Genomic DNA, 25,507 nt, shown 5'->3' with positions numbered 1-25,507 from the left:
ACCCAAGAAGCAGAAAAGCACTGAAATTATAAGTGTATCATTTCACCACTTAAAACTTTGATTTTTATTTCACTTCAGCTTGAACCCCAGCAGTTCTCTGATATTGGAAAGAACATCTGGCCCATTATCTTCTAAAATATTTAATTTGGAAAAAAATAGTTGCTGAAACTGTAAATCCAGTCTTTCATTCCCTGCGGACAAAAAATCTCATAGGGAGCTCTGTGTGTGAACTGTTGGATCAGACTGCTGGAGAGAAAAGTCCCTTGTTGGACTGAGAATTCACTTGGCAGCATATGCTGTGGTAATGTACACACTTTAGACTAAACCTTTGCCATCTGTTCTGCAGTAATTATGATGCAGTATTCACATGATGCACAGCTGCATTATAAAAGGGACAGAAACAAGTGGATGTATTTATTCCTTAAGCAAATCTGTTATGCTTCTTTCTGATTGGAGGCACCAGTGAAAGATTCCATGAATTATCTGCTCACAGATGTAGTTTTGTTTTCTGAAAATAGACCTTAATTGAGGGAAGCATTTACTGTGTGTTATTATGAGCAAACTAATGCTTATATTAATCCATAAGTTGGGGTCCTCGGTGCTCCTGCCTTCTGATATGGTGCTTCCAGCCATTGCACCTAATTACATAACAATTACTGCACTACCCCAAGTGTTAAAAGCTGATTAACAAGTCATAGAACATTTTCTGTAGAACCTCTCTATTCTACAGTGGTACAATATGGTTTAGGTGTGTTCACTTTCCAAGTACATTTGTGCTTATGGCAGTATAGAAAATAGCAGGATATGACATGGAGGTAGGAGATTTCTGAAAATACAGTTGGAATGAATTTGCTAGTTTTCAGTAGCTTTAATTTTTGTACCCTCCTGTATTTAAATGTCGAAAAAAGTTTATTCTGATTCAGCTTTTATTCTATTCTTATAATGCCATCATCCTTAATGCACATTTTTATCACCATATATCAGTATCATATCAGATTTCAGGACCATCTGATAACAGCTTGAAGAAGGGAAAGAAAGAGATGGAGAAACAGATTTTTCCCTGAAGTCATACAGTATTTGTTCTGCAATTACATTTATTGTTCCATATAAAAATATGTTATTTTTTATATTTTCATTTCCTTTACCCACATGTGTGGTCCGAAAAGCTTTTTTTTTCCTTATAGAGATTGTCTTTCAGTAATTCTATAATGGGGATTAAGAAAATAAAAGTCACAATAGGAGTCTAAAGACCAAGTTACACAAGATTGGTTTATTGTTTGAAGGAGGACTTGGACAGTTAGCTTATGAGATATGCAAGTAAAACAAATATGTGTTCTTAGGGATTAGTAATTGCTTGTGTCATAAATGCAGCTGTCATCATAAAACAAAAATATTTTAATTAGGATTAGACATTAGAAATAACTTTTAGTAGGGAATTACTTTTCACTTAAAGTCCGTTAGGGACTCATTTTTCACCTAAAGTCTTTTAATATATACATACTTCAGTTTTAGCAATGTATAATTTTAAATAAAATATTTAGATGAATATAAAAGGAATTACAAGCTGTTTATTGGTTCTTAAAGTGAAAATGTTGTATTTCTTCAAGACTTCATAGCTTGAAAACTTAGTATTTTTTAAATGTTGCAAATTAAAATCTGTGACCAAACTGGAGAAACTTTAGGGTCATGGGCTTTAGAGAGGGAAAGCTTTTCAGTGATCTGCAGAGGCTGGTTTAGAATTGGCTGTATTTGCTCAGCCTAACTTCTGGTGTTTATAACATATTTCTATTAATTGTCTTCCAGACAATTGCATCCTGGCATGAATACTGCTGCAGACAGGCAGAACTTCATGTGCTTTTCTCTATTCACATAAATGCTCAGCTGTCCTTTGTATGCAGATACTGGTTAGTCCTATTGATTGTCAGAGACCCCTTTTTTATCAGATGTCTTTTCAGCCTTAGTGCTTATTTGTATGAGGGAAAGCCCAGTTTACATGAGTATATAAAATAACTGGACATTTGTATAGAGAGTTAAACATTGTTCTGCAGTCTTTGGGAGCCTCAGCTGTACTTGATGGGTTGGAAGGGGGGAATGGAGGCTGGGTCTGTAGGACAGGTGATGTAAAGAGGGAGCCCTCTGTCTTCAGATCACCAGTTCCAGCAGAGAGCAGGCCATCAGTGACCCAGCAGGAAATGGCTGTTCACTGACAGCATTTACTGATGAGGGAAGATGAATTTACTGATGAGGGAAGAAATGTAAGTACATTATTGTAGCCAGGAGCTTACAAAATGAAGTAACATGGAAATTTGTGCAGGGACTATTTGACTGTATTAACTGGAAAAGTGTGATTTTACCCACTTTCCATGAAGTTTTTTTTTAACTTATCTCAAGAAAATGAACAGGTGAGTAAGGCTGTGCCAGTGTCTTTGCAGTTGCAGTGTGTAGGCACTGATGTAGATTTGCCTTCATATGCTGGTCTGTCACTGGAGGGCAAGGTAAACATCTGGGCTTTAAAGTTGTTAAGTTACAAGTTTATTCTGCTGCTACATGTGAACAGATATCCTAAATCACCCTCTTCCTACCTGATCAAGGTCAAGGTTGAGTCATAAGGATAATGCAGAGACACTTAATGCTCTCCACATGTTGTACCTGTCCTGCAATAAAAGACATCTTTTATTGTCAGTCTGGAAGTAATTTTGCTTTATAGAGTGGATGAGTTTGCTCTGGCTGAACTCTGTGGTATGTGGTAAAGGGATGTGTAAAAAACATTCAAAATTTTATGAATTAAAAATACAGCATTTCTACAATTTCCCCCAAGGTTCAGAAAGATAATATCTAACTCTGGAACTTCCCTTATGTTTATTTAGTGTTACAAAAGCTCCAAGGACCAGCAGCCCCAGATGGAGCTGTTCCTGAATGACTGCAGTATCACCTATATTCCCAAAGACAGCAAAAAGAAGAAGCATGAGCTGAAAATCTCTCACCAAGGAGCAGATGCCCTGGTTCTGGCAGTGCAGAGCAAGGAGCAGGCAGAACAGTGGCTAAAGGTAAGGGGGGATTTCTGACCAGGAGTTTTTCTACCCACAGAGTGTTCACATTGCTCAGTTGCTGTTACAAACTGAGACACAGACAACAACTTCCAGACAAATCCAGACCACCTAATTTGGTACTGCAGAAATACAGACTTCAGGTTCAGGCATCAAAGCAATTCCTCAGGGTTAACCCAGTGCTGCTGCTGTGATGGTTTTCACTGCTAATAGCACAATAATCTGGCACAGAGAGGAGAGGTGGCAAATTCCCTTCCATCTTCTTCTCCAGATCATTTTCCAGAAAGATTTGGTGGTTAGGGTGGAAGATTCAAATTCCCTCAGGTGGAGGCAGCTGGCACCAATACTATTTTTGGCATGGTGTCACCTTTTTAAAAGAAGATTCTCTGAGGAGATACCTGTTTGAACTGCTCTGGATGGAGAAAAATCCTTCAGCTTCCTGTAGGCTGTTCAAGTTTCCTAATTCTGGTTTAGCAAAGTATCATCTGTTATGGTTTGTCCTGCAAATGCAGACTTCAGAGAAAACGGGATTTTGTCATCTTCCATTCCTCTCTGTTCAATGTCTGCAAACATGGAAAATCCCAAGGCAAGGGCTGCAGTTACAGATCCTAACCAGATTACTGGTATTTATATTGGATTTGCCAGTCTCAAAGGTGGAGGTCAGTGAGTAGTGTGGGAAACTATTACTGCAGTTGCAGTAGCAACTGTTTTAAGACCTTGAAATCCAGCCTTTTAAATACATGTATAAGTCTGAAGGCATCAGACTCATCAGGCATTCTCCATGCTGTGCTCTGATCTAACCTTATATGGTACTTATTTTTCTAAGAATAAATTGTATTTCCCCAAATACAATTGAATTAAACACATAGGAATTTCCTGATGGCAGATAGTTTTTCTGCAGAAGAGGGAGATATAAAATGCAGCTTAAGCGGTATAAATTCTGCTGTGGGCTAATGTACTAAATGGAAAATTAATCTGTAATTTCCTATTTTGCAATATTTGAATATACCTTTTGGGGGTTTGAGGTTTATGTGTGTTTGGTTTTGACTCTGGCTTTGTATCCTAGCTTAGAAAATGCTCTATTGTCATTTTAATGGCAATTAATCCCAGCCATGTATTTGTTAGGCTTCTTCTAACATCAATATCTTGTCCTAAGTTTTAAAGTCATGCAAGTGTCCCACTAGTTCAGCTAGCAGTTCAAAATCACTGTTTGGAATGAAGAGAAGTTCATCAGTCATGTTCCCTTCCAAGGGAATTCTGCTGTAATTAGATCATAGAAACTGCACCCTTATTTCCTCTGTTGTTCTCAATTTAGTAATACTGAATTCACTGGCATCTATCAGACGTTCTTTCATAAAAATTCTTTTATTTTTTTAAATTGTATATAAAGGATCCCCACACAGGCAGACAGAGCAGTACTAGATTTTTCCATATCCCAGATGCATTCCTGCTGCTTCAAACTGAGAAGAAAAAGAGGGATTTTGTGCAGTTGCATGTTCACACAGTTGTGTATTCTGTGTCTGCAGAGCATTTGGAGAGAGTCTGACAGCACTTTATTTAGCTCCTTCATGCTGCACAGCTCTCTATTCATGAAATCTTTCATGTACATGGCAGCGTTACTGTACTCAACTTCCAAGTCCTCAGTGCTGCTTCAGCCCTTTGCTTCTGCAGAAATTGCCTTTCCCACAGCTAACCAGAAAAGATTTGTGCAGCTCTTGCAACAGCTCCAGTGTTTTCCAAAAGTACAGCCTTGGGAGAAATAAAATAAGCATTGCTTTCTGTATTTTTTTAAATACATCAAAATTTAAGGATTTTTTTTTTTTATTATATAAGCAATTATGTTTGAATCATTCAAGCCTTACTCAAAATTAGCTTCTGAAATCACGTGTGGCTTTGTGTAGGACATCCTTACACTATGAAAGAGGTCACTGCTTCATCTTGGGTGATTTTTGCTTTCCCAGCCTCTCAGTCAGAGGGCCAAGATCCTTCCCAGTGCTCTGTCCCTTACATGTGATTTCTGTAGTTAATAAAATGGGCAGATCCAGAGACTGCCAATGAGAAAGAACTCTGCAACCACATTTTTAGAGCATAAGAGGAAGATGCCTTCTTGGTCAAAGGTACTGCACAGTGTTTGCCACTTGAGGCAGATTATCACCCAGGAGCAATGAGTTCTCATGAATTCAAATGTTAAGTGTCACATTAAAGCTTTACAGTTGATCCCAAAAACCTCAAAATGTTTTGGAGACTAGATTGTCCTTTGAAAGCTAAACCAAATTTTTTTTTTTCCAATTCATGTATATAATCAGTATAGAATATGCTTATCAAGTAAATAATTTTAAAATACCTATTGGAAGACAAATTCTAAATCTGAAGTAGAATACTTCAGACCTTTTTTTTTTGTAAAGATGACACCAAAAAAGCCCCAACTGATAAACATAGTGCGAATTGAAGTCTAGACTGGAAACCACAAAGGGAGTTTCAGATTTACCAGCTAACAAATGCTTGATGAAAACAGATAGCTGATGTCACCAAAGAGCCTGTCAAGATTTCAGAGGAAGGAGCAAAGCTAGTATAAATTCAGGCTAGAGCTGAGATCATCTCAGTAATATGGTGGGCAACAAAAAGTGGTGGAATTTTCCAGACTTGAGTCCTAAAATGTTCCCACAAAAATGTACATGAAAAAATGTGTGCAGTTACACACTCTGACCCAAAAATGATCTTTTTCCATGCGTGCTTGAGTATATGTGCATCTGTGCATTTTGTGGTCAAGTAAGGGCTGAAATTTTCCTGTTTGTCTCAGCACATCCAACAGACTGCTAAAACTACACTTATTTGTCAGCATCCCTGGGAAATGCTGCTTTAAAAAAAAGGACCAGTAAGACCATGATCTTACAAGAAGCTGCTTATTCAGTGGCTTCGTTTGTACAGCTGAATGTGCTCTGTGTGCAGAACCCTCAGACTAGGCCACAGAAAACTGCACTCAATATTAGAAATACATGGATGCCAAAGAAATTGAGGTAACTTGTTGTAGAAGACTGGCAGAAGAAGGAAATGGTCACAGTGACTGGTCCCAAGGCCTTCTCTTCCTCCTGACATTCCTCCTACAAAAATGTATTTCTGGTTTATCATGCATGAGGTGTAATCTGTCATTCTGGAGTACTGGCCTTGATTTTCATTTTTCCCTAACATTAGGCACCCTTAGTTAACTTCTCTTCATTTTCTGGTGCTCTGGCACTGTGCAGCAATCTCTCCAGCTGAGGGTCTGTAATTGAGCAGTGAATCTTCCAGCCATACAGAGACATTGCTTCATCTGTCATTTTGACAATGCTCAGCCAGTTCTGAACTTGTCAAAATAAGGAGGATATTTTGCCCTGAAGAGAGAATAAAATCATGGTTGGGACTGTATCCAGTCATCCAAAGGCTCTGCAGCATTGCTTTGTAGGGCTGTTTAGCTGGTTCACCTACCCAGTTTTTCTCTCTGATTAACTGCATGTTATCTCTTATGAAAGTCTATGAAAACATCTCTTTTTTTTTTCACTCTCCTGAGTTTAGTGAAGGTAATCAAGTAACTTCTGGCCTCCAGTCTTTATGTGGACAGTTTTACTGAAGAGTAAACTACTGACAGAGCTGTTCTTTAGCCCGTTTATATCAGCATAAAATTGAGCTTGTAACTGTAAACATTGTGTGGCTGCTTTTGCTTTCTATGGGGATTTCCAGCTAGAGATCTTCAACACTTCAAGCATTTCTTTCTTGGCTTATGTAATAACTCCCCAAAGAGGTTATTAGCTGCATTTTGTAACTGAGTAGAATCAAGTGCTGAATGGTCAAGCCCTAAAATTGACTTTAAAAAGTGGTTTTGGGGATGCACACCTGGTACTAGTGGTTTCCATGCAGTGTTTGTTAATTTGTAATTAACTTAAAGAATGTACTGTGACCCAAGGCAGTCGGGCCAGGTTCTTTCTCCACTGCCCATCATCACCAGCAGCAAAGGCTGTGCAAACTAAATGAAACCTCCCAGGAATTGCACCCCTGTTGTCTCAATCAGATGGTTTAAAATACCTCAGTTCAAGCCACAGCAAGGTCAGTGAGTTTGCATAAGAGCTCTTTAGGGCCTCGCCTGCAGAGGGGACAGACCAAACTGCACGTGGGAGTTTAGACCAGTCTGCAGGACTCTGCCAGTGGGCAGAGCCAGAGGATCCCAGCTTGGCTGTGAGCCAGAGTCTCTGTGTGTGTGTGTGTGTGTGACCAGCACCATGGAAAACAATACATAATTTAAAAGAACCAGATGTATATGTAAATTAAAGAAAAAACCAGCCAAACCACCCACGAATACAGAACCACAAACATCCTATTTCCTTGTCTTCTCAGTGATAATTTTTCTCTGGGTTTCCTGACTAAAATCACAAATGCAAGCTGTCACAGTCAGAGCAGAACCCAGGAGGGCTGGGATTTTCACCACTAGATACTATTCCTCCTCTCTCCTACTCACAGCTTTGGATGGAGAATCATTTAAATCACACCTAGCTGAGACTCACAGCCTAAAGTGCCATGTGCATCTCTGTGGCACCCAGGCTGGGGATGCAGCTGCCCTGGCACAGGGCACCTCTGCTTCCTGCCACCCTCCCCAGCCTCTGGGGTTTGCCTCCTCCCTGGGCTCTGCCTGATCCAGCAGCCATAAATGGCAATGGACTTCATGGTAATAATGCAGGAGAAATGATACAGGGCTTGTCTTGGTTGGGTAAGTCAGAGGAGTATTCCTAAGGGGATGCACAGGCACTAAGGACAGGCTTACTGACTGCTAGGCTGCCAGAATCTCTTCCTCACTTTGCTCAGACAAATGGCAGTAAGGCAGGAAGATTAATCTTTCCAGGCTAAGGGATAAATACTTACCAGTCCAGAAGGTAAAGGGGGTTTCTTTTTGAGACTTAAAACATAGGCTGTGATGGGAATAATTTTTGCATTTCCTGCCTAAGATTTTCCTCTAGGTGAACTCCTCAGGGCATTTCTGCTCTGCAAAACACTAACAGGAGTTCTGCTGCTCTCCTAAGGAGGAGGGTATTGACACTAGCATATGAAACAGTCCACAAGAAGGAGAAAATGAGGATTTAGTCATGCCAAAATGACAGAGTCCCAGAAAGGCAGTACTCTTCCAGCAGTGAAAAAGGAGTGTTTCAGGAATGGGAAATACTGACTTACAGCTGGAGCCAAACCCTTTTCCCTGTGCTGTGTTGTACTTCAGCAGATTTCAGCTTTGCCATATTCCGGTTTCCAGAGTTAAGTGGCAGAGCCAAGGGACACAGCCCATCCCATTCCCAGCAATTCCAGTATTTGTGAACCATGTGGGCAGAGTGGGACAAGTGGGTGGGTGGCTGGCTGGATTTCTGGCCTGATTACATAAAGTGAAGCAAATGTGCAGTCAGGCTGTGAGCTTTCTGTCTTGAACTCGATCATATTAAAAGTGTGAGCTCCTCATGGGAGTTCCCTGAGAACACAAGATGATACAAAATGCTGTAATCACATCCTTGTGGTAGGGAGGCTGTAGCTTGAGCCCATCCATGGTATCTACCAGGAGAGAGGTCTGCAAGCTCCTCGAGCTCCTCTTATTCCTTAACAGGTCCCAGAGAGATCAGCCATAAGGAACTATCTACAAATGTACTTTTACTCAGAATTTGTTTGGTTTCTGTGTGGCAGGGGCTGGCTGGCAAGCAGCTGGCTTTCTGGTTTTACTACAGAGCCAGTGCTTTTTATTTGGAGCTTGGAACTTTAAAGTAGCCAGAAGAATCTAATTTACTTTTTTTGACTTCACATGTAGAATAAATGTTGAGCAAGTATTTTACTTCTAGTCCTGGTGTGTCTTTTAAAATAAGATACAAGAATTAAGAAATTTGTGGGTGTATGCAGATATGAAGTTTTTTATAGTAAATATTAGTGCTTCTGTAGTAAGATAGTTTTAAAGAAAGAAATATTCCAGACACGCCATGTGGCAGAAATTCCACTGACTTCACCCATGGCTCAGGGCAGGGGATCTTTCCAGCTTCCTACCTACAAATATTTCTCCTCTGTGCCTTATGTCACTGCACTCAATGCTGTACTCTGACTTATATCCTGATCCACCTGGGCATTCAAGGTCTGAAGCCCAAGTCTGATGAGGAGCAGCTAAGGGAGCTAGGGCTGTTTAACCTAGAGAAAAGGAGGTTCAGGGAGGACCTTTGTGTTCTCTGCAGCTGTAGCCAGGTGGGGATCAGTCTCCTCTCCCAAGTAACATGTGACAGGAAAAGAGAAAATGATCTCAAGTCTCACCAGAGCAGGTTTAGATTGGATATTAGGAAAAATTTCTTCACTGAAAGGAACAGGCTGCCAAGGAAAGTGGTGGAGTCAGTCCCTGGAGATATTTAAATACTGTGTAGATGTGGCACTTAGGGACATGGTTTAGTGGTGCATTTGGCGCTGATGGATTAACAGCTGGACTCTGTCTTAGGGGTCTTTTCCAACTAAATGATTCTCTAATTCTATAAATAAGAAATAATGATACAGTTCAGGTTGCAGAAGCTTTTTCCAGGTCTGCTAATCGTAACATGGTAATGGTAATTGTGGTACTTCAGATTCTTGCAATGGAATAACAAAAGATTATTTTAAATGCATTTGGTTTTGAGGCTATTCAAAGAAATACTGGGTCTTCACTTTTCTGATTACATTTGCTCACAGATTTTAAATATTTGAGTAGATAGTCTGTTTATGATGTCAGTTTGATTTTCCTGGCAGATCACACTGTGTGTGTGTGTGTACATGTAATGTACAAAGGTATTTGTGTTGAGAAAAAGGGAGTTATTTCCTTTCCCTAATGTGTGAGAAAACTTAAGCTAATAATGGACTATTTGCCATTACAAAGTGTTCTCGGTGCACCCTTCCACATGATGCCATTTTATTAAAAATAACACTTTTGGGGATTCCTTTATTTTCCCTTTCTGTTCTTGCAGCTACTGAGATACATTTATTGATATTTTTAGGCATTTCATTGCAATGGATAAAAGTTAGCTGAACTCCATTCCTCGCTCTCACTGACAATTACTTTTTAATGAAAATAGTAATCTTTTGTTTTCATATGGCTCCAGAAGATGGAACATAGAAGAAACTGACAAGAACTTTTGAGTCTTGTGATTGAAATTATGCAAGTTGGCAATACTGGTGGAATGTTTTATCCTTAAAATTTTGAGCTGAAGCTATATGCATGTGAAAACCAGATTTTTAATGGCAGCTGTCTGCAAACATAATTACAGAGAGTGCATCCAGGCAACCATTATATATTAAAGACATTTCATCCTGGTGAGGTGGAGGAGAATGAATTTTGTGCTGTGCATTAAACACAATTATAGTGCACATAGAAGGTGATGAGCAAGTCTTTGCCAGTGAACCTTTTGAACCCAAATGAAGTGTTCGACTCTTGAGTATGCATTTACTTTAGATCCTGCCACCAACTCCCTTTTGACAATGTGTCGTTTGTTAAATCAAAATTTAATTACAACCCAATTAAGCACTTCATCTTCTCCTTAAATATGTGGGGTATGATAAGAACCGGATTTACTTGAGTGCATGACTTAGCACATACTGTTGAGTTAGTGCTGCCAAATCATTTCCCTCTGTTCTGTCTGTAACTCCCATTACAATCTGCCTTTGCCAAAATTAACTAACTGTGTGGTGTGAGCAGATGCTGAAAACATAAGCCATTGAATCAGGGTCATGCAGGAGACAGAAATGAATGTTCCCAGAAACTGTACAGTCACATTTCCCTAGGAAGAAAACGACAGTGTATTTACACCATACTGATGACCAGTGGTTGAAAAAAAAAAACAAACAGACACATGAAAAATCTTACAATTTTGGAGAGTTGAGGGCTTTTCTTAACTCTGAGGTGCTCTGCTGCAGATACATCTACATTTTGTGTTACAAAGGACACCAAGTGCCATGAAATGCTGCTCTTGTCTCTGGAACAAAATATAGGGTAGTCAGACAGTCAGGAAAGGATGCTGAAGTGATGAAGTTTTGAGATTTTAGCTCAGAAATAAAAATGTAGGTTCATCTCCCAGCTTTGGTTAGTTTTTTTTTGTGTGTGTCATTGACATCATTCTTTTGTTCCTGGGTTCTTCCTCTGTAAAATGGGGTTGCTGCTCTTCCTTTCTCTAAGGTGTATAATGCCTGTAATGTATGATGTGCTCCTGAGTTAGCATAAGGGTCTTTGTAGGCCCATAAACATTTGATTTGTTTTAGCTTCACCCTTAAAGGGAGCTTAAGTGCTGGGAAAGGACTGTTTGGTGCCATCCTTTGCTTTTTAGTATTTCCTCATCAAAATTGTTCAGTTTGAAACTCAGCATGAGCTTGGATTGAGAGCCTGTTCTCATCAGCACAAGCAGTTTCAGGATGATAATGGGCTGGTGATAGCTTCACAAGATATAAAACCCTTAGCTATGGCCATGGGGAATCATCAAGCATCTTTACTCATTGTGTATTTTTACATTTTTGTAATTTCAGGTTTTTAAGTTCTTCATACTCCATCAAAATATCAGCAAATTCCCACTTCAAGATTTTTCTTTAACTTTTTAGAACAGAAAGTGTCATTTCTGTTTGCTACAAACATATTTACGATTACTTTGACCTTTAACTCTTGAGTTAATGTGCAATTATAATACAAAAATGCCCCAAAATACCTCTGTGCAATATTAACTCTAAGCTAACCAGCACTTCACTAGTTTCTGATAGCAAAAAAAGGCATCTGTGAAGTGTGTTATATAAAACTCTTGTCTATTGGCTTGAGGTACCTTGGATCCCATTTTCTCATCACTGTAATTAAATTACTTTGCTTGTGTCAGCTGAGTTCATATAGCAAAATTAGCTCATGGAAATCAGCAGTGCTATTGGTTTCTTCACTTAGGAGAGCCTTGGAGTTTAGTCTGCTTAGAAACTGAAACCTTCCACCTCCAGACTTTATGTCTCCTTCAGGTCATATATGAAATGACTTAGGGAGGGAGCATGGAGAGGTTGTTGTAGTGTCAGCCTGCCTGACACCTGCCAACCTAGTAAAAGTCTGTGTGGTTCTCCTTCCCATCTCCTTTCACATCCAAATATAATTTCTAATCTCTCTGATTTGTATTTTATGAATTATTAATAAGTTTTGCCTTATCTCCTAAGGTTATAAAAGATGTGTGCAGCAACTGCACAGGAGCTGTAGACTCTGATGGGCCATTGTCTAGTTCTCCAGTACACAAAGTGGAGCTGGAAAAGGTAAAGTTATCAAAATGGTGAATGCAAAATGCCTTATGATTACTCAAAGAGACACTGGATGTAAATCCTTGCTGCCTTGTGCTGCTGTTTCAGGCACACAGTGCCTGTGTTGTGTTGGTCTGTTTGGATATGTGCACACATCCTGCAGAGCTGAGGTTTCTGCCATGTCAGTTTGTTTGGCCATGAACAAGGAGCAGCCTGGCTTGGGTCCAGCTTCTCCTCAGCCATAGCAGGGTGCAGATTAATGGGTCTGGTACACGTGCTGAGATGCAGAGATGGTCTGCAACAAATGCAAACACTGAGCAGGGGTGTCACTCTTGAGGAAGAAAAGATGAAGATTATACCAGGGTTTTAAGGGAAACTCTCTTATTTTGGGGAATTGAGTCCTTGAAGAGCTCCCTGGGCATGCTGAGCTCACTGTTTTGGCAGGCCGTTCCAAGCATTTGTGTCTCAGTAGAGAAACTTGGCTACTCACACGTGGTACTTGGCTACTCCACTGCCTTGACTCAGCAGGATGTGAGAGCAGGAATTAGGGAAGTGAGCAGCTTTGCAGTGAATGATTGGTGCATTACCAGCACCGGGTTAAGCCCCTGCTCCATTAAGGCATCCAGGTGAGCAAATCTCTCTCCAGCCCCCGCTTAAAAATCCCTCTGACAGTCTTCATCACCCAGTTCCTGATGGCAAGTGCCACCCCTGTGGTGGAAGTGCCTCACTGCCTCTGGTGTTGTTGCTTTGGTCCTGGGAACAGTTCCAGGACAGCCAGAAGCTGTTGTCTTTGCATGTTTGCACACACCTGCACAGTATTGACAAAGCAACTTAAAGTGCTGAAAAATAGGGTTTTTTTTTCTAAAATACATGCCATGAAAAGGTGTAGTTTATGTGGTCATCCATTCTTTTTTGTGATAATCTGCACATCTGCTTCATGGCTTCACCACTTCTGAGTAATGTGGCCATCAAAACTGTGCTGTCATAAGCTCTACCTACATCAACCCAGACCTCACACATAACCATTACAAAATAGTCAGTGCTAAAAATTGCTTTCAAAAGCCTTTCTTGCACATATTGAAAGCACTGAAGGACCTTGTAGGATTACACTATTTTCTGATAAGTTGTAATTGCAAATGCATCTGTGAAGCATTTTTGAAGATAAGACTTTTACTCTGCTCATATCTGATACATGTAATTCTTTATTGGAACATTTAGAGCCTAGAAATACATATGGTGAATTATGAATATTTCACTGATTTTAATACACTTTCAAATATATACTATTTTATTGTTTCTGCGATTTTCTAAAGGCTCTAAAACTGAATTTTTTACTATCTCCTACTTCTCTTCCAAGTGGATGAGAGCTTGAAAGTGTGTTTTATTTCATAGTAAGTCTATTTGTGAAGGGACTCATGACATTTGGTTTTATGAAGGTGCAAACATTGTATGTCAGCTGATCTCTTTGCCCCTGCAGAAGCTGTCATCTGAGAGGCCAAGCTCAGATGGGGAAGGTGCTGTGGAAAATGGCATCACTACCGTGTGCAATGGTAAAGAACAAGGTATGTCTGGTGTGAGTGATGTGTGCTGAGAGAAAGGGGAATACCTCACTTTCATCTTCCCAATAAAATAAAGTTTCTGAATGGTTTTATTAGGATTCAGTTTAACTTGAAAGCTGAGCTATGTCAAGAAGGATTCCTTCAATTTTGGCGGCTACATTTGATGTTATTGGGCAGGTAAAATCTGTATAATTAGTATAAGGAAACAGAATATAGAAATTTTGATTTGGCCCTTTCTGTGTTCAAAAGTATAGGTTTTCAGAGCAATAGGCAAATAACAGGTTTTTTAGTAACTGTATAGTGACAATATAAATAGTGGTGTAAAGCTACTAAACAAAAAAACAATCATTAAATACTAGAAGGAGAGAACAATGCATATTTATATATATTAATATGTGTGTGTGTGTGCACAGACACCTTCATATATAAACTATCATATTACATATGATTATTTATCTTAAAAATATATAGTCATGCAATATCAGTGAGTTTTGAGTACCTATGTGTATAATTTTGCAAATGCTACTTTGGAGCCGTGCATTTTCTGTAGTCCTTATATTCTAACAAAGGTAAACCCCAAATCCAGAGGGAGTTCTGGCCAAGTTATTTCTAATACACTCAACCCTTGTGCTCTCTTCCCCATCCTCTTCCCTCCTCCACAAAGCAGAAGAAATTCTGTGCCTTCCTTAGCTTGCTGTTAGATAAAGCATTTCCCTGCTGCTGTTAGTGAAGGGTAACATGAGCTGCAGAGAGCACAATGTCAATACTGGCCTTGGTGCCAACGCTGTCTCACCTTTTGATCTTGTCCCTTATCTCCTGCCTGGCTCATTTTCCAGCATTTCCTGGCCATACAGATCTCTGAACAGTATGGGACAATGTCATGGTTTCTGGTTTCCTGAAAGCCGTGGTACATTTTCGCTTTTTTTTATTTTCACATTTTAAAATCTTCTATTAAGCTTTCATAAAACTCTGAAACATGTGGAGAATCATCTGTGACCCAAAACCTGTGTTGGCCACGAGGTCCAGAAATACCAGGTGGCCCAGGTACCCTGCAGAAGGTGTGATGATGCAGCTGGAAAAGCAGCCCAGCTTAGATGCCTCAAGGAGGGTCATTTAAAATACCAAAATTTGGTATTTTGAAAATGAACTTTCAGTACATAGTAGGAGAAATTATGGGCATTAATGAGTGCAAGAAGACTGAAGTGTGCTTGGTGAAGTTATGCTATGCCTTTGTAAAATGGATAGGGAGTGTTTGAGGGAGTACATGGGAAGGAGGCTTCAGTGAATGATCATCTCCAGCTGGCACAGCCACAGCCCTGCTCTGCTCTAAACCAGCTGCTTGCTTTGCTGTGGGGAAGGAAATGAGAATAAAAGGCTTTTGTGAAAAAAAATCACTGGCAATTGGGCAATTAGTATATCCTTTGACTCAAAAAGATTAAGTCATGAAGGCCTTATTTCTGCTGCCTCCCAGTTCTGCAGGGAAAAAAACCCAGCAATGTAAAGGGAAGACGGGACAGGAAAACAAGCACTAGAAGGGCTTATTCCACTGTCTGTTCATGCTTGTGGGAATGATTCCTTTTAGCTTCTGTCTCAGAGAAATGAGGTTTTCTGTCTCTGGCTTCTTTCAGTGCTTTTCATCTGCCCCTCAATAGCCTCAGTCAGCTTTTGGCTGCTGCTGTGTGGGATGGAAACCTGTGTGAGGGCAGGTGCTGTGCCCCCAGGCAGGGGTTCCTGAGCTGATGGGATGGGTGGCCTTCCTCCCTCCTACATTGCATGTTTAGAGAGAACAGTGTAAGTTGTGAGCACCCTTCCCTTGAAACAGATAATTAGACCTGGATGTGTTGGGGTTGGCTGGGGGGCAGCACTTGCAGAGCTGCCTTTCCCCTCAGCACTGGCAGATTTGTACAGTCTTGGCTACAGATACAATTTCTAAATAACGTTCCATGATTGCTAACAATTAAACTAAGTGATAAATTATCCCATGGTGAGTCCCAAACTGCTTCTCTATTTGCTGTGCATTCTTCTTCCCAGCTCATCAGTTCATGCACTCATTTCTCATGTGAACATTTTGTCCAATTTTTTCTTCAGTTTGTGCAAACCACTATGGACAAACTCAGTTTGTCCATTACCACTAAGTGTTCCCTAATGCAAAAGGAATTGATATGTTGGGGATAAAGATAGAGAAGCTCAATTAGTAACTATTTAAAATTAATTGTTCATTAAAATCACATATCAGGGCAAGTTGATGGAATTTTTGATGCCCTGTCAGTTAGCAGAGACTTTTGCTCTCTTGCCAGAATCCAGCCTCTGAATGCAGTTTTTGAAGTTTATTTTGTTTGTTCTGTTTTTGCAAAGAAATTCTTGTTTTATTTTTTCTGAATCTGTTTAGTCTTAGAAACTCTTCTTTAAAAAAAAATATTAGGATTTTAATCAGGTAGGCACTTCTAAACACCATATCCATAGTTCTTGCCATATTTCATTCAGCAGCTGAACCTGCTTCAGTTCTCAGAGTGGTAATATTCCTAGTATCAAATGAAGTTAGTGGAAGCATAGACTGGATGTTAGCAAAATACCTCTTTTCAGCACAGCTTTTTCTTTCCAATGGTCACAAAAATGGCCAACTATAGCTATTGAATGTTCATACTGATCCCACTGATTTCTTATCAGTTAGTTCATAAATCTTGTCTTTCTAAAATGTCCATTGTGATAAGATCTCTTAACCTAACTGTACACAGAAAAAGTCATTTTGCTAAGCAAGCATATTCTGTCTTTTTTGTGTACTTAATTATTGAAGTATTTTGAGAAAAATGCTTAGGAACACTGAAGAAAACACTGAAGAAGTGTATGACTGGATTTTTATTGCTGTGTATATGATCTAAATTTATATACAGGTACTTCAGTCATACTCCTAAATTAGGTGATGACTGCTGTGGAAAGAGACTTGAAGCTTGATTAGATTAAATAAAGTTGGAAGATTGATTTTTGTTTGTATTATCCTTCAGAATGCCATGATTCTTATCAGACAGAGGTTATTGGGTAATATAGTGTTTGTCTCATTGAAATCTGCAACTTTTGTACAATTGTTTGTTTTTGCTCTTCCTTACGTCTTGCATAGGATATTTTTGTCTGAACTTCTGTTTTTATTCAGGTTCTCTCTGTTGGTTGGGGTACACACACTACTAAATACACACTTCTGCTTTCTTAATAGTGAAGAGGAAAAAAAGTTCGAAAACGGAAGCCAAGGGCACTGTGACTAAAGTAACAGGGAAAAAAATAACAAAGATCATTGGTTTAGGAAAGAAAAAGCCATCGACAGATGAACAGACCTCATCAGCTGAAGAAGATGTTCCAACATGTGGTAAGTGGTTTTTTCCTTGAGTCTTAAATGCACATTGCTATTAAAATTTTATAGCATTCTAGCCTAGGAATTTCTCTAAGATTGCTTTTACTGCAATAATTCTTCCCCATCATTGGAAGGATGCACCCAGACTGCAAGAGGAGTAATCAGGAGTTTGTCATTTGCAAAGAGACTGAAATAATTTGACTTTTTAAATAAAACGGTAACACAGGCTCAGGAATCACTGCTCTTTGCAGAAGTGAGGAAGAGGAGGGAGAAAATTGTGAAAAAGAAGCATAAAGAAACAAGTGCTGTTCTCAGACAGATGGTTATAAAATGAATATAGGCTGAACTGTGAAATAAATTGAGGCTACAAAGTAGAAGGTTCTTGGAAAGTGATCAGGTCTTTTATAGTAGATTGTGGTTAAGGTTTTATGAAATAGCAGACAGCAGTCAACTAGCCTCAACCAAAATGATTTGAGTTTAATTATGGGTTCCTAAAGTGGTACATATTGGACAAAATGAAGTAACAAATTTCTAGTAAGCTATTTTAACTCTTAATTTTGACCATTCCATATGACAGCTGTAGTGCACAGGGAAGTGTATAAAAGGGCATGCAGAAAATACTTGTGTTTTGTATTGTAGCTGCTAAGATGTGCTCACAGTTTAAGACATCATGCAGTGCACTTAGCTGATGTCCTCACAGCTCTGCTTTTTTAAAACAATGCAGTGTAGTTACATTCTCCAGTTTATGTTTTGGTGCTCCAGTATTAGGTCACACTTACACATGAATAAGATTGAACTCACCCTTCACCCAATCCCTTCAAAAGACAAATTTCCTTGGAAAGCTTTGAAGCAGTTGCACCAGATTCTTGAGTTTGGATTTTACCCTTTAATTGACTAGAAAAACTTAGGGAAACCCAGAAGTCTGTGATTAGGGAGCAGCTGGCAGAAAACTGATTGGGGCATGAAGTGTGTTAGATGCCTGCCCAAGGTGATGGCAGCAGCTCCATGGACCACCAGAGAGAACTTCATCAATTACAGGTGGCTTTCGAACCACACTTTGGGCATCATTCACATCAGCAAACTTTGATTAAATAAGTGCATGTATATGTGTCTATATACATCAGCTAAGTACAGATGTGATTTATTGACCAAAAGAGCAACTGGGGAAAGCTGTGTCCAGCCAGATGCATTGTCCAGAGCATCTGGCCTCCGTAAGGACTCAAACTTCCGGGCTCTCATACTCCCTTGATAATTCTGCATTATGTGAGAAGTTAACCACTGCTGTACAATCTAATTCTTCATATTTCTATCATTAGTTTGGATATGGACATAAATACAGATTCAGCCTTTGCTATTTGCCTCCATTTGGCTCTACTCAACACCACTTGCAGATTTTAAAGGAAAATATATAAAAGTCTAGGCTTTGGTCATTGCAGGAAGTCTTGGCTTGAAGGAGTTTCTCACCACCAGCAGTTTGGCTCAGTTCAGTGCCCTCTGGGAGGCTGCTCCATAGTTGAAGGTTTTTACACTTCAGAAGGCTCTCCCTCCCGTGAAGAAAGGGAAAATCCCAGCAGGGCTGCAGGCGTCACCCAGCTGGTGTAGAAACTAAAACCCACCTGCACTTGCAGTCATGGCAGAGCCTTGCCTCCAACACCACCGCTCCTGGAGTGCCTGCACTAAGCTGAAGTGCTCATGCCACAAAGGGGAGCACACTCAAGGCGTTTTGGTCATGTCAGCTTGTGAAGGTTTAAGCAGAGATGCGGGGGGTAGAAAGTGGGATCCTGTGTAGTTCAACTCTGGAGCAGGAAGTGTTGCAGGAGCTTTTCTGAGAGGTGCCCTGGGAGCAGAGGGGAAAAACTGTCTGAAAAAAAGGACTCTCACTCCAAAACAAGCTGTATCTGGCTTGTATGGGAAGGTTTTTTTCATTTCTAGGGATTGTAATGTAATGCACAGTGATACAGGGTTTTGTTACAGGAGGAGGGAGGAGAGCTGAAGAGTGTGATTATCACAAGGAGCCAAAACCAGAGGATTAAGCACATCCTCATTTTTTGTAGCACCTTCCAAGATGTGCACAATTCTGATCTGCTATATCCTGTTGGATCACACTTTGACATTGGAACCATAATGTTGGAAGGAAAACCTAGAAAAATGAATAATAAGTCATAGTTTTAATGAAAACCAAAGAGAGAGCTCTCCAACAGGATTAAATGAAAATCATGTCTGAGATAGAAGACAGCTTTTTAACCTCACTTCTGGCTTTTGCAAGATATCATTTATTTCCTTCCTCCTAGCCTGTTTGGAAGCAGCAACATGCTGAATTCATGTACCATTTGTAATGTGGAAGCAAAAGTAAAAGGTTTTTGGGTTTTTTTGGGGGTTTTTTTTGGGTTTTTTTTTCTATTTCCCAACTCTAGTAAGGCAGGAAAAAAGGGCATTGCTTTGATTGTAAGGTTTGAGTCTGGAATGATTGTTGCTATGGCACAGAGAAGGAAAACCACAAAACTCTGCCTGTTTAATGATATTATATGCCACTATATTGATATAGAGCATGGTAAGAAAACTGGGTGGTTTTAAAAGAAAATTTTTAATGCATTTTAATATGTAAGGATTCTGTATCATAATTACTTCCTGAATTTTAAATCAACATGAATTTTATTTCTATTTGTAAAGGTAACAATCTTTTAAGTTCTGATTTGCAAGTGCGGCAATCCAGATGTGCATTCTTCTTTCTAAATGTAATTAGAACATAGAACATCAACACTTCCTAGGTCATTTAAACACTGCTTTTGGATGTTACACAAGGTAGCTCAAAACATACCTACATAATATGAGCTGTGATTTTCCCAGAAAAAGTTGGTCAGACACAGTTACCAAAGTCATTACCCACGGAGAGGCAGAGTGAGCACATTGGCTGTGTATGTTACTCTTTTCATAAGTGTCCCTCTCCCGTTCTTACTGAAGTCCTGGGGACCTGTGTGCTCCTACACGTGCAGCTGCTGCAGGCACTGACACAGAACAGCCATTTGGATCACATATTTATATGCTTTTTCTTGGTTATTGGCACAGTGAGAGTTTTCATTAAAAGAAGTGGGGCAGGGTCATTTACTTGTCTTCCTAAAATCCATCTGGACTTTCTATTAGAAGAGGAACAAGTTACTTAAAGGCTAGCATTACACTGAGAAGTGAGTTTCTTTTTTTCCTCCTTTTCAGAAAAAGCGAGGAGTAAAATATCTCACATTTCATTTTACTGCAGGATATCTCAACGTGCTCTCTAATAACCGCTGGCGCGAGCGCTGGTGCAGAGTGAAGGACAATAAACTCATTTTCCACAAGGACAGGACAGACCTGAAGACACACATTGTTTCCATCCCACTCCGTGGCTGTGAAGTCATCCTGGGGCTGGATTCGAAGCATCCCCTGACCTTCCGCCTGCTGCGGAACGGGCAGGAGGTTGCTGTGCTTGAGGTACAGTGGCTGTGACTTTTAGCAGCTCCCACAAGGTGAATCAGAGAGGCACTTTCATACAGCCTGTGCTTGCCCATTAACAAAAAAAAATCTTCAGAATAATACTATTACAAAGCTGAACTATAAATGTTGGAAGGAGGAAAGAAGTAGTAAATGATGCAGACAAAGAAAGAACTGAGATTAAATGTAGTTCAGAAATCTTCTCAGTAAAATACTTTTCTCTGCACTGACCTCCCCTTGACCTGGTGCTAGAATATCCCTGCTCCTTCTCTAGGCATACTTTTATATCAGGATTATAATTACTTAGGGTAAATAACTTAGCAATAATTAAATAATGGATCACTGTTGATGAGAGCTCTAAAACTCCTAACTTTCATTTGTTGCTATTTATGGGAACTCCTTTTGTTTAGTCTGTGTCTGTATTAATACAGTTATGCATTTCAGAAAATGCAGTGTGACATCAGCCTGGGGTATCTCCTGACTCTCCTCACATATACACACCTTTGTCTGTGTTAGGTGGGTCAGGCTTTCTATAGGGGCTTTATTCATCATCTTGTAAAACCTAAAATAAGAAGACATTTAAAGCCAAGTATAATGAGCAGGAGGCAACCTTCTACTTTCGTGGCAGGACAGGGACTTTGACTACTTTGGGTTTCTGACTACACATCAAGTCTCCTGTCCTTGCAACCAGGCCTGTTATATGACAGCAGTTCAGAGAATTTCAAAATAGAAAACAGCTCAAGGAACTGTGAAAAGCAATGAAATACGTAAAAATAAGAAATTTAGAAACCACTATATTTGTTAAGGAAAAATTGTTGCCTTTCCCTGCTACTTCTATCCAATATTTGTTTTGCTAGTGTTTAACTTCTGAATTGGTGACTTGAAGCAAAATATAAAAAAAACTTCAATTATTTTAATAGTATTAATGCTTTTACTTGTGTTATCAGGAAGATGAATGCTATCATTTAGACAAATGTAGCAAAATTTTTCAAAAAGTAACATTAAAATCTCTTCACTATTTTGTTCCCTCTTCCCTTTTGTTTCTGTTTAACAGTAACACTTTCTTCTCAGGAGTCTTGCTGTCCAAAAATCCTCCAGCCTAACATAAGAAAATAATTATGTTAAAGCTTTCAGTATTCTGAAGTCTAAAATAAGCATTACTTGAATCTAAATCCACCGGCCTTAAATGATTATTTTTTCGTCTTTTTAGTGGATTGCCCACTTTGTATTACATCATAAATGATGAGCACATAGCTTAGTTAAAGTGCCCTCCTTCTAGCAAAGCAGATTTAATATGAAATCCTGGGGTTTTTAAGAGTTCAGCAGAATGAAACCAGAGCCTCCTATACCATGTGGTAGCAATTTGTCAGCCGAGAAGAATGTGCATTTTGCAATCATGCTCAGCCCAGTGGCAGAGCCAAGACCTGACCTGTGTTCTTGCCCTCTCCTCACAGGCCTCCTCCTCAGAAGACATGGGCAGATGGATTGGAATTCTGCTGGCAGAAACGGGGTCTACAACAGACCCTGGAGCTCTGCACTACGACTACATCGACGTGGAAATGACGGCAAGCGTGATCCAGGCTGCCAAGCAAACCTTCTGGTGAGGGCGTTCCCAGTGCTGCTCCCAGGGCTCTGGGCATGCACAGCCGTGTGTCAGCTCCACTGCCAGCACTGCTTATCAGAATCCACCTCCCCCCTTGCACATACTGAACTCCTGAAGTGGTTCAGCATTGCAGCATGTTAGATGTGTTTATGATTATTCTGTTGGAATCCTGCTAAGTTCTGTAAAAGATGCAAGGTGGTATGCAACTTTACTCAAATCTTTACTGATTTTTTTTCAGTAGGTCCCCTTATCAAATGCTATATTTTAATCTTCTGTTTTACCTAAAGTCTTAGAGCTGTTCCTGAAAGAGAACAAATATTCTGAAATATGCAGCTACGTAATTCACATTTATTGGCTGTATTTGCTGTACATACAGGGAAATATACAGCATATTATTGATCAATATATGCTGCACACTCGCAGTATATAGCAAATTTAAATCTTGGACAGTCACATAATCAGTGTTTCCTTCTCAAGTTCTTTCTGATTAATTAAAAACTTTATCAAATCCACCCAGTTCAATTAATTTCTGGGGTTCAGTATAGGAGGTGGAAATTGAGAAAGTGCCTAGAGAGTGCAGCATGGAAACTGTTTAAATTGCAAATCAATAGAGTGAATTCACCATTACTGATCCTATGCTAAAAGGAGAAATGCATACTTAGCAGATACAGTGATTTACATGTTCAAATCATTTGAGGCACTAAAGCAGTCCTTGGTGGGAAAACCCATCATTTTTCCTTGGCTAGATGAGGTTTTTATAAACAGGAGTGAAGAAACAGTGGGGACAGGGGGATGCCCTGCTGGAGTTGTTCCCTGTGGTCAGGAAGTGGGTGGCCTGAGAAGACAGCTGGCAAAGGCATCATCCCTCATCCTACTGCAAGATGACACTCCCCAGACTAATTTGGAATTTGTGTGACTTAATACATTAGAGAATCACACCCCATCTGCCCATCATGACTTTGAACAGATAGAAAATGAAGGGGGAAAAAAAAAGGAAAAAAGTTTTGGAGTTTTCCAAAAGATGATCCTATTGCCATTAGCAAGCTTCCAAGAGAATTTAACAAGGGAAAATGCCCAGCTTCAATGAGAGTCCAGTTTCTGATGGAAATCAAAGTGACTCAGTGTTAACACAAGCCCAGTTTTTCACAGAAAACAGAATAATTTTGATAGAATTAAAATGCTTTTAGCATTCAGACTTATGTTAATATTTGTTTAGAAGTTAATAGGGCCCAAAAAGTTTCTCCTGTGTTGACATGTATTTTTGCTTCAGTCAGCATCTAGCAATAACCACATTTAAGAGAAATAGAATGGTAACCTTTTCCCCCTGAATTCTGCATGGCTTTCCTTTTCTGTACAAATGTGGTACTAATTGGAGCCAAGTGAAAAACCATATGCAACTAGACCACATGTTAGAAAGCAATGTCAAACAACTTGCAAAATAGCAGAATTTCCCTTTTAAGAATTAATTAAAATTCATTGGGTGTCTTAAAGAGCCTGTGAGGGCTTGCTGATAAGCAATAGAGTAGCTGTCTGCTGATTTTCAACTACTGCTAGAAAATGAGGAGAAATTACAATGGTACTTAAATGTTAATGAACTACTACATTTGCCCTTTATAGAATGAATATCAGTATTCCAAATTAAAGGAAGTTATCATTAAAGCTTAGTTTATCACTCAGTCACTTTAGATTATTGGTTATTCACTTATTAAGACTGATGCTTTGCAAAACTATCAGCTCCTCATTAACAGTCCCATCAATTTCCTTCACCTAAGTCATTAGGTATGGAGGAAAAGCTAAGGAAACTTGCTTCCAGGCAAATTTCTCCATTTTCCTTCTAGCAGTTTCTGAATACAATTAACTTGCATGGATGCACCTGAAAACATGATTAATGAAGATTATTGAAATAATGATTATGAATTGTTTGCAATTACTGAGATAAATCCTGCCTTCCTTTGGTGGTGGAAATAGTTCCTACAAGTGCATCAGATGCCACTAATGAATATCCCAGTTTTCAGACATGGTTATTGTATATTGCTGTAATTGAAGCCTCTTAACTAGAAAGAAATAGAGCAACAACTCCAAACTCAGTTCTTCACACCAAACAGAAACATTTGTGTAATGCTCTTCCTCAAGAACAGTAAACAAATGCAGCCCTCTAATAATGTCTAACAAGGCATGAGTTATGATAAGGTTAAAAACATTTTTATCATGGGCTTTTCCTGGGCTTTTTGCCGTCAGTTTGCTTGAAGTAAGAAAAGCTTCTGTCTAATGTTTTTTCCATCCCCACACTGCCCTGAAGGGTTCACATGGAGCTGGGCAGGTTCATCCCTCCTCCCTGTGAGCCCAGGGTTCCTGTGGCTCAGGTGAGCCCCAGTTCTCCCTCTGAATGAGAAACTCAACGGACTCCATGTTATTCCAGAGCCAAAAGAAAGCAACTGTTGAAACCACAGCATTCCTGAGCTCCTGCCAGCACCACAGAAGACCCTCTCTGCTTTAGCAGTGCTTTATCATATTTTATGAATGTCAGCACAGACTCTGAATAGTTCCATTGTTTGGGATGGAAAACATTGTTTTCCCATTTATGTACACCTGAAACTGTAGGAACGGAATTATTTTGGATCTCACTCTATACCTTATTCAATTCCAGCAGTTGCTACAAAGGAAGACTCACCCTTGGAGTCATTATTAAGCAACAGTGTTGATTGGAATAGGCTAAGGGGAAAAAATTAAAATATATTATATAAATGTATATCCCTTTTGAAGTTTCCAGAGGATCAGGTCCACCATGTGTAACAGATCAAGAACGAACATATAGAGTATTTGCATGTAAAATTACCCATAGAAGGTTGGGGAGCATAGTGCCATAGCCAGCCAAAAGTCCTGATACAGAAAAGAAGAATTCCCAGGTTTTGAGGAAGTAATTATTCAGGAAATTTTTATAGATATGGTTACTTGGATTTCATCGAAATTATGTGGGGTTTTTTTGAATTTTTGCTGGATTTTATTCTTAGTTCTCTTATTTCCTAAGTTTGCAGCCCCTTGGGCATGCATGCACACAGAAACACCTGCTTCTCCCCAGTGCAGACAACAAGGGAATGTTTCTGGGACCCTGTCAGGCTGGTGTGTAACAGAGACCAGCAGGTTCCTATGTAAACATGCCACTGAGCAATTACAGCTGTTGCCCTCCTGGCCTTCACACAGCCATATCCCCACTGCAAGAATGGAGAAC

At 39.6% G+C, this 25,507-nt stretch overlaps 1 protein-coding gene across 2 annotated transcripts in view; it reads left to right on the top strand.

The window, feature by feature from the left end:
- AFAP1 (actin filament associated protein 1) overlaps positions 1-25,507 on the top strand; it is a 111,510-nt gene that overhangs the window by 71,414 nt on the left and 14,589 nt on the right. For both annotated transcript variants that reach the window (XM_077177747.1, XM_077177746.1), the window contains exons 6-11: positions 2,868-3,047; positions 12,231-12,323; positions 13,786-13,870; positions 17,076-17,225; positions 20,464-20,675; positions 22,130-22,275. In XM_077177747.1, coding sequence (XP_077033862.1) covers positions 2,868-3,047; positions 12,231-12,323; positions 13,786-13,870; positions 17,076-17,225; positions 20,464-20,675; positions 22,130-22,275 — 866 coding nt within the window. The remainder of the gene's footprint in view (positions 1-2,867; positions 3,048-12,230; positions 12,324-13,785; positions 13,871-17,075; positions 17,226-20,463; positions 20,676-22,129; positions 22,276-25,507) is intronic.

This window comes from Agelaius phoeniceus, chromosome 4 (genome assembly GCF_051311805.1).
Source record: "Agelaius phoeniceus isolate bAgePho1 chromosome 4, bAgePho1.hap1, whole genome shotgun sequence".
Taxonomy (NCBI): Eukaryota; Metazoa; Chordata; class Aves; order Passeriformes; family Icteridae; genus Agelaius; species Agelaius phoeniceus.
Note: the sequence above shows the minus strand (reverse complement) of the source record. Positions and strands in the feature narration are given on the sequence as shown.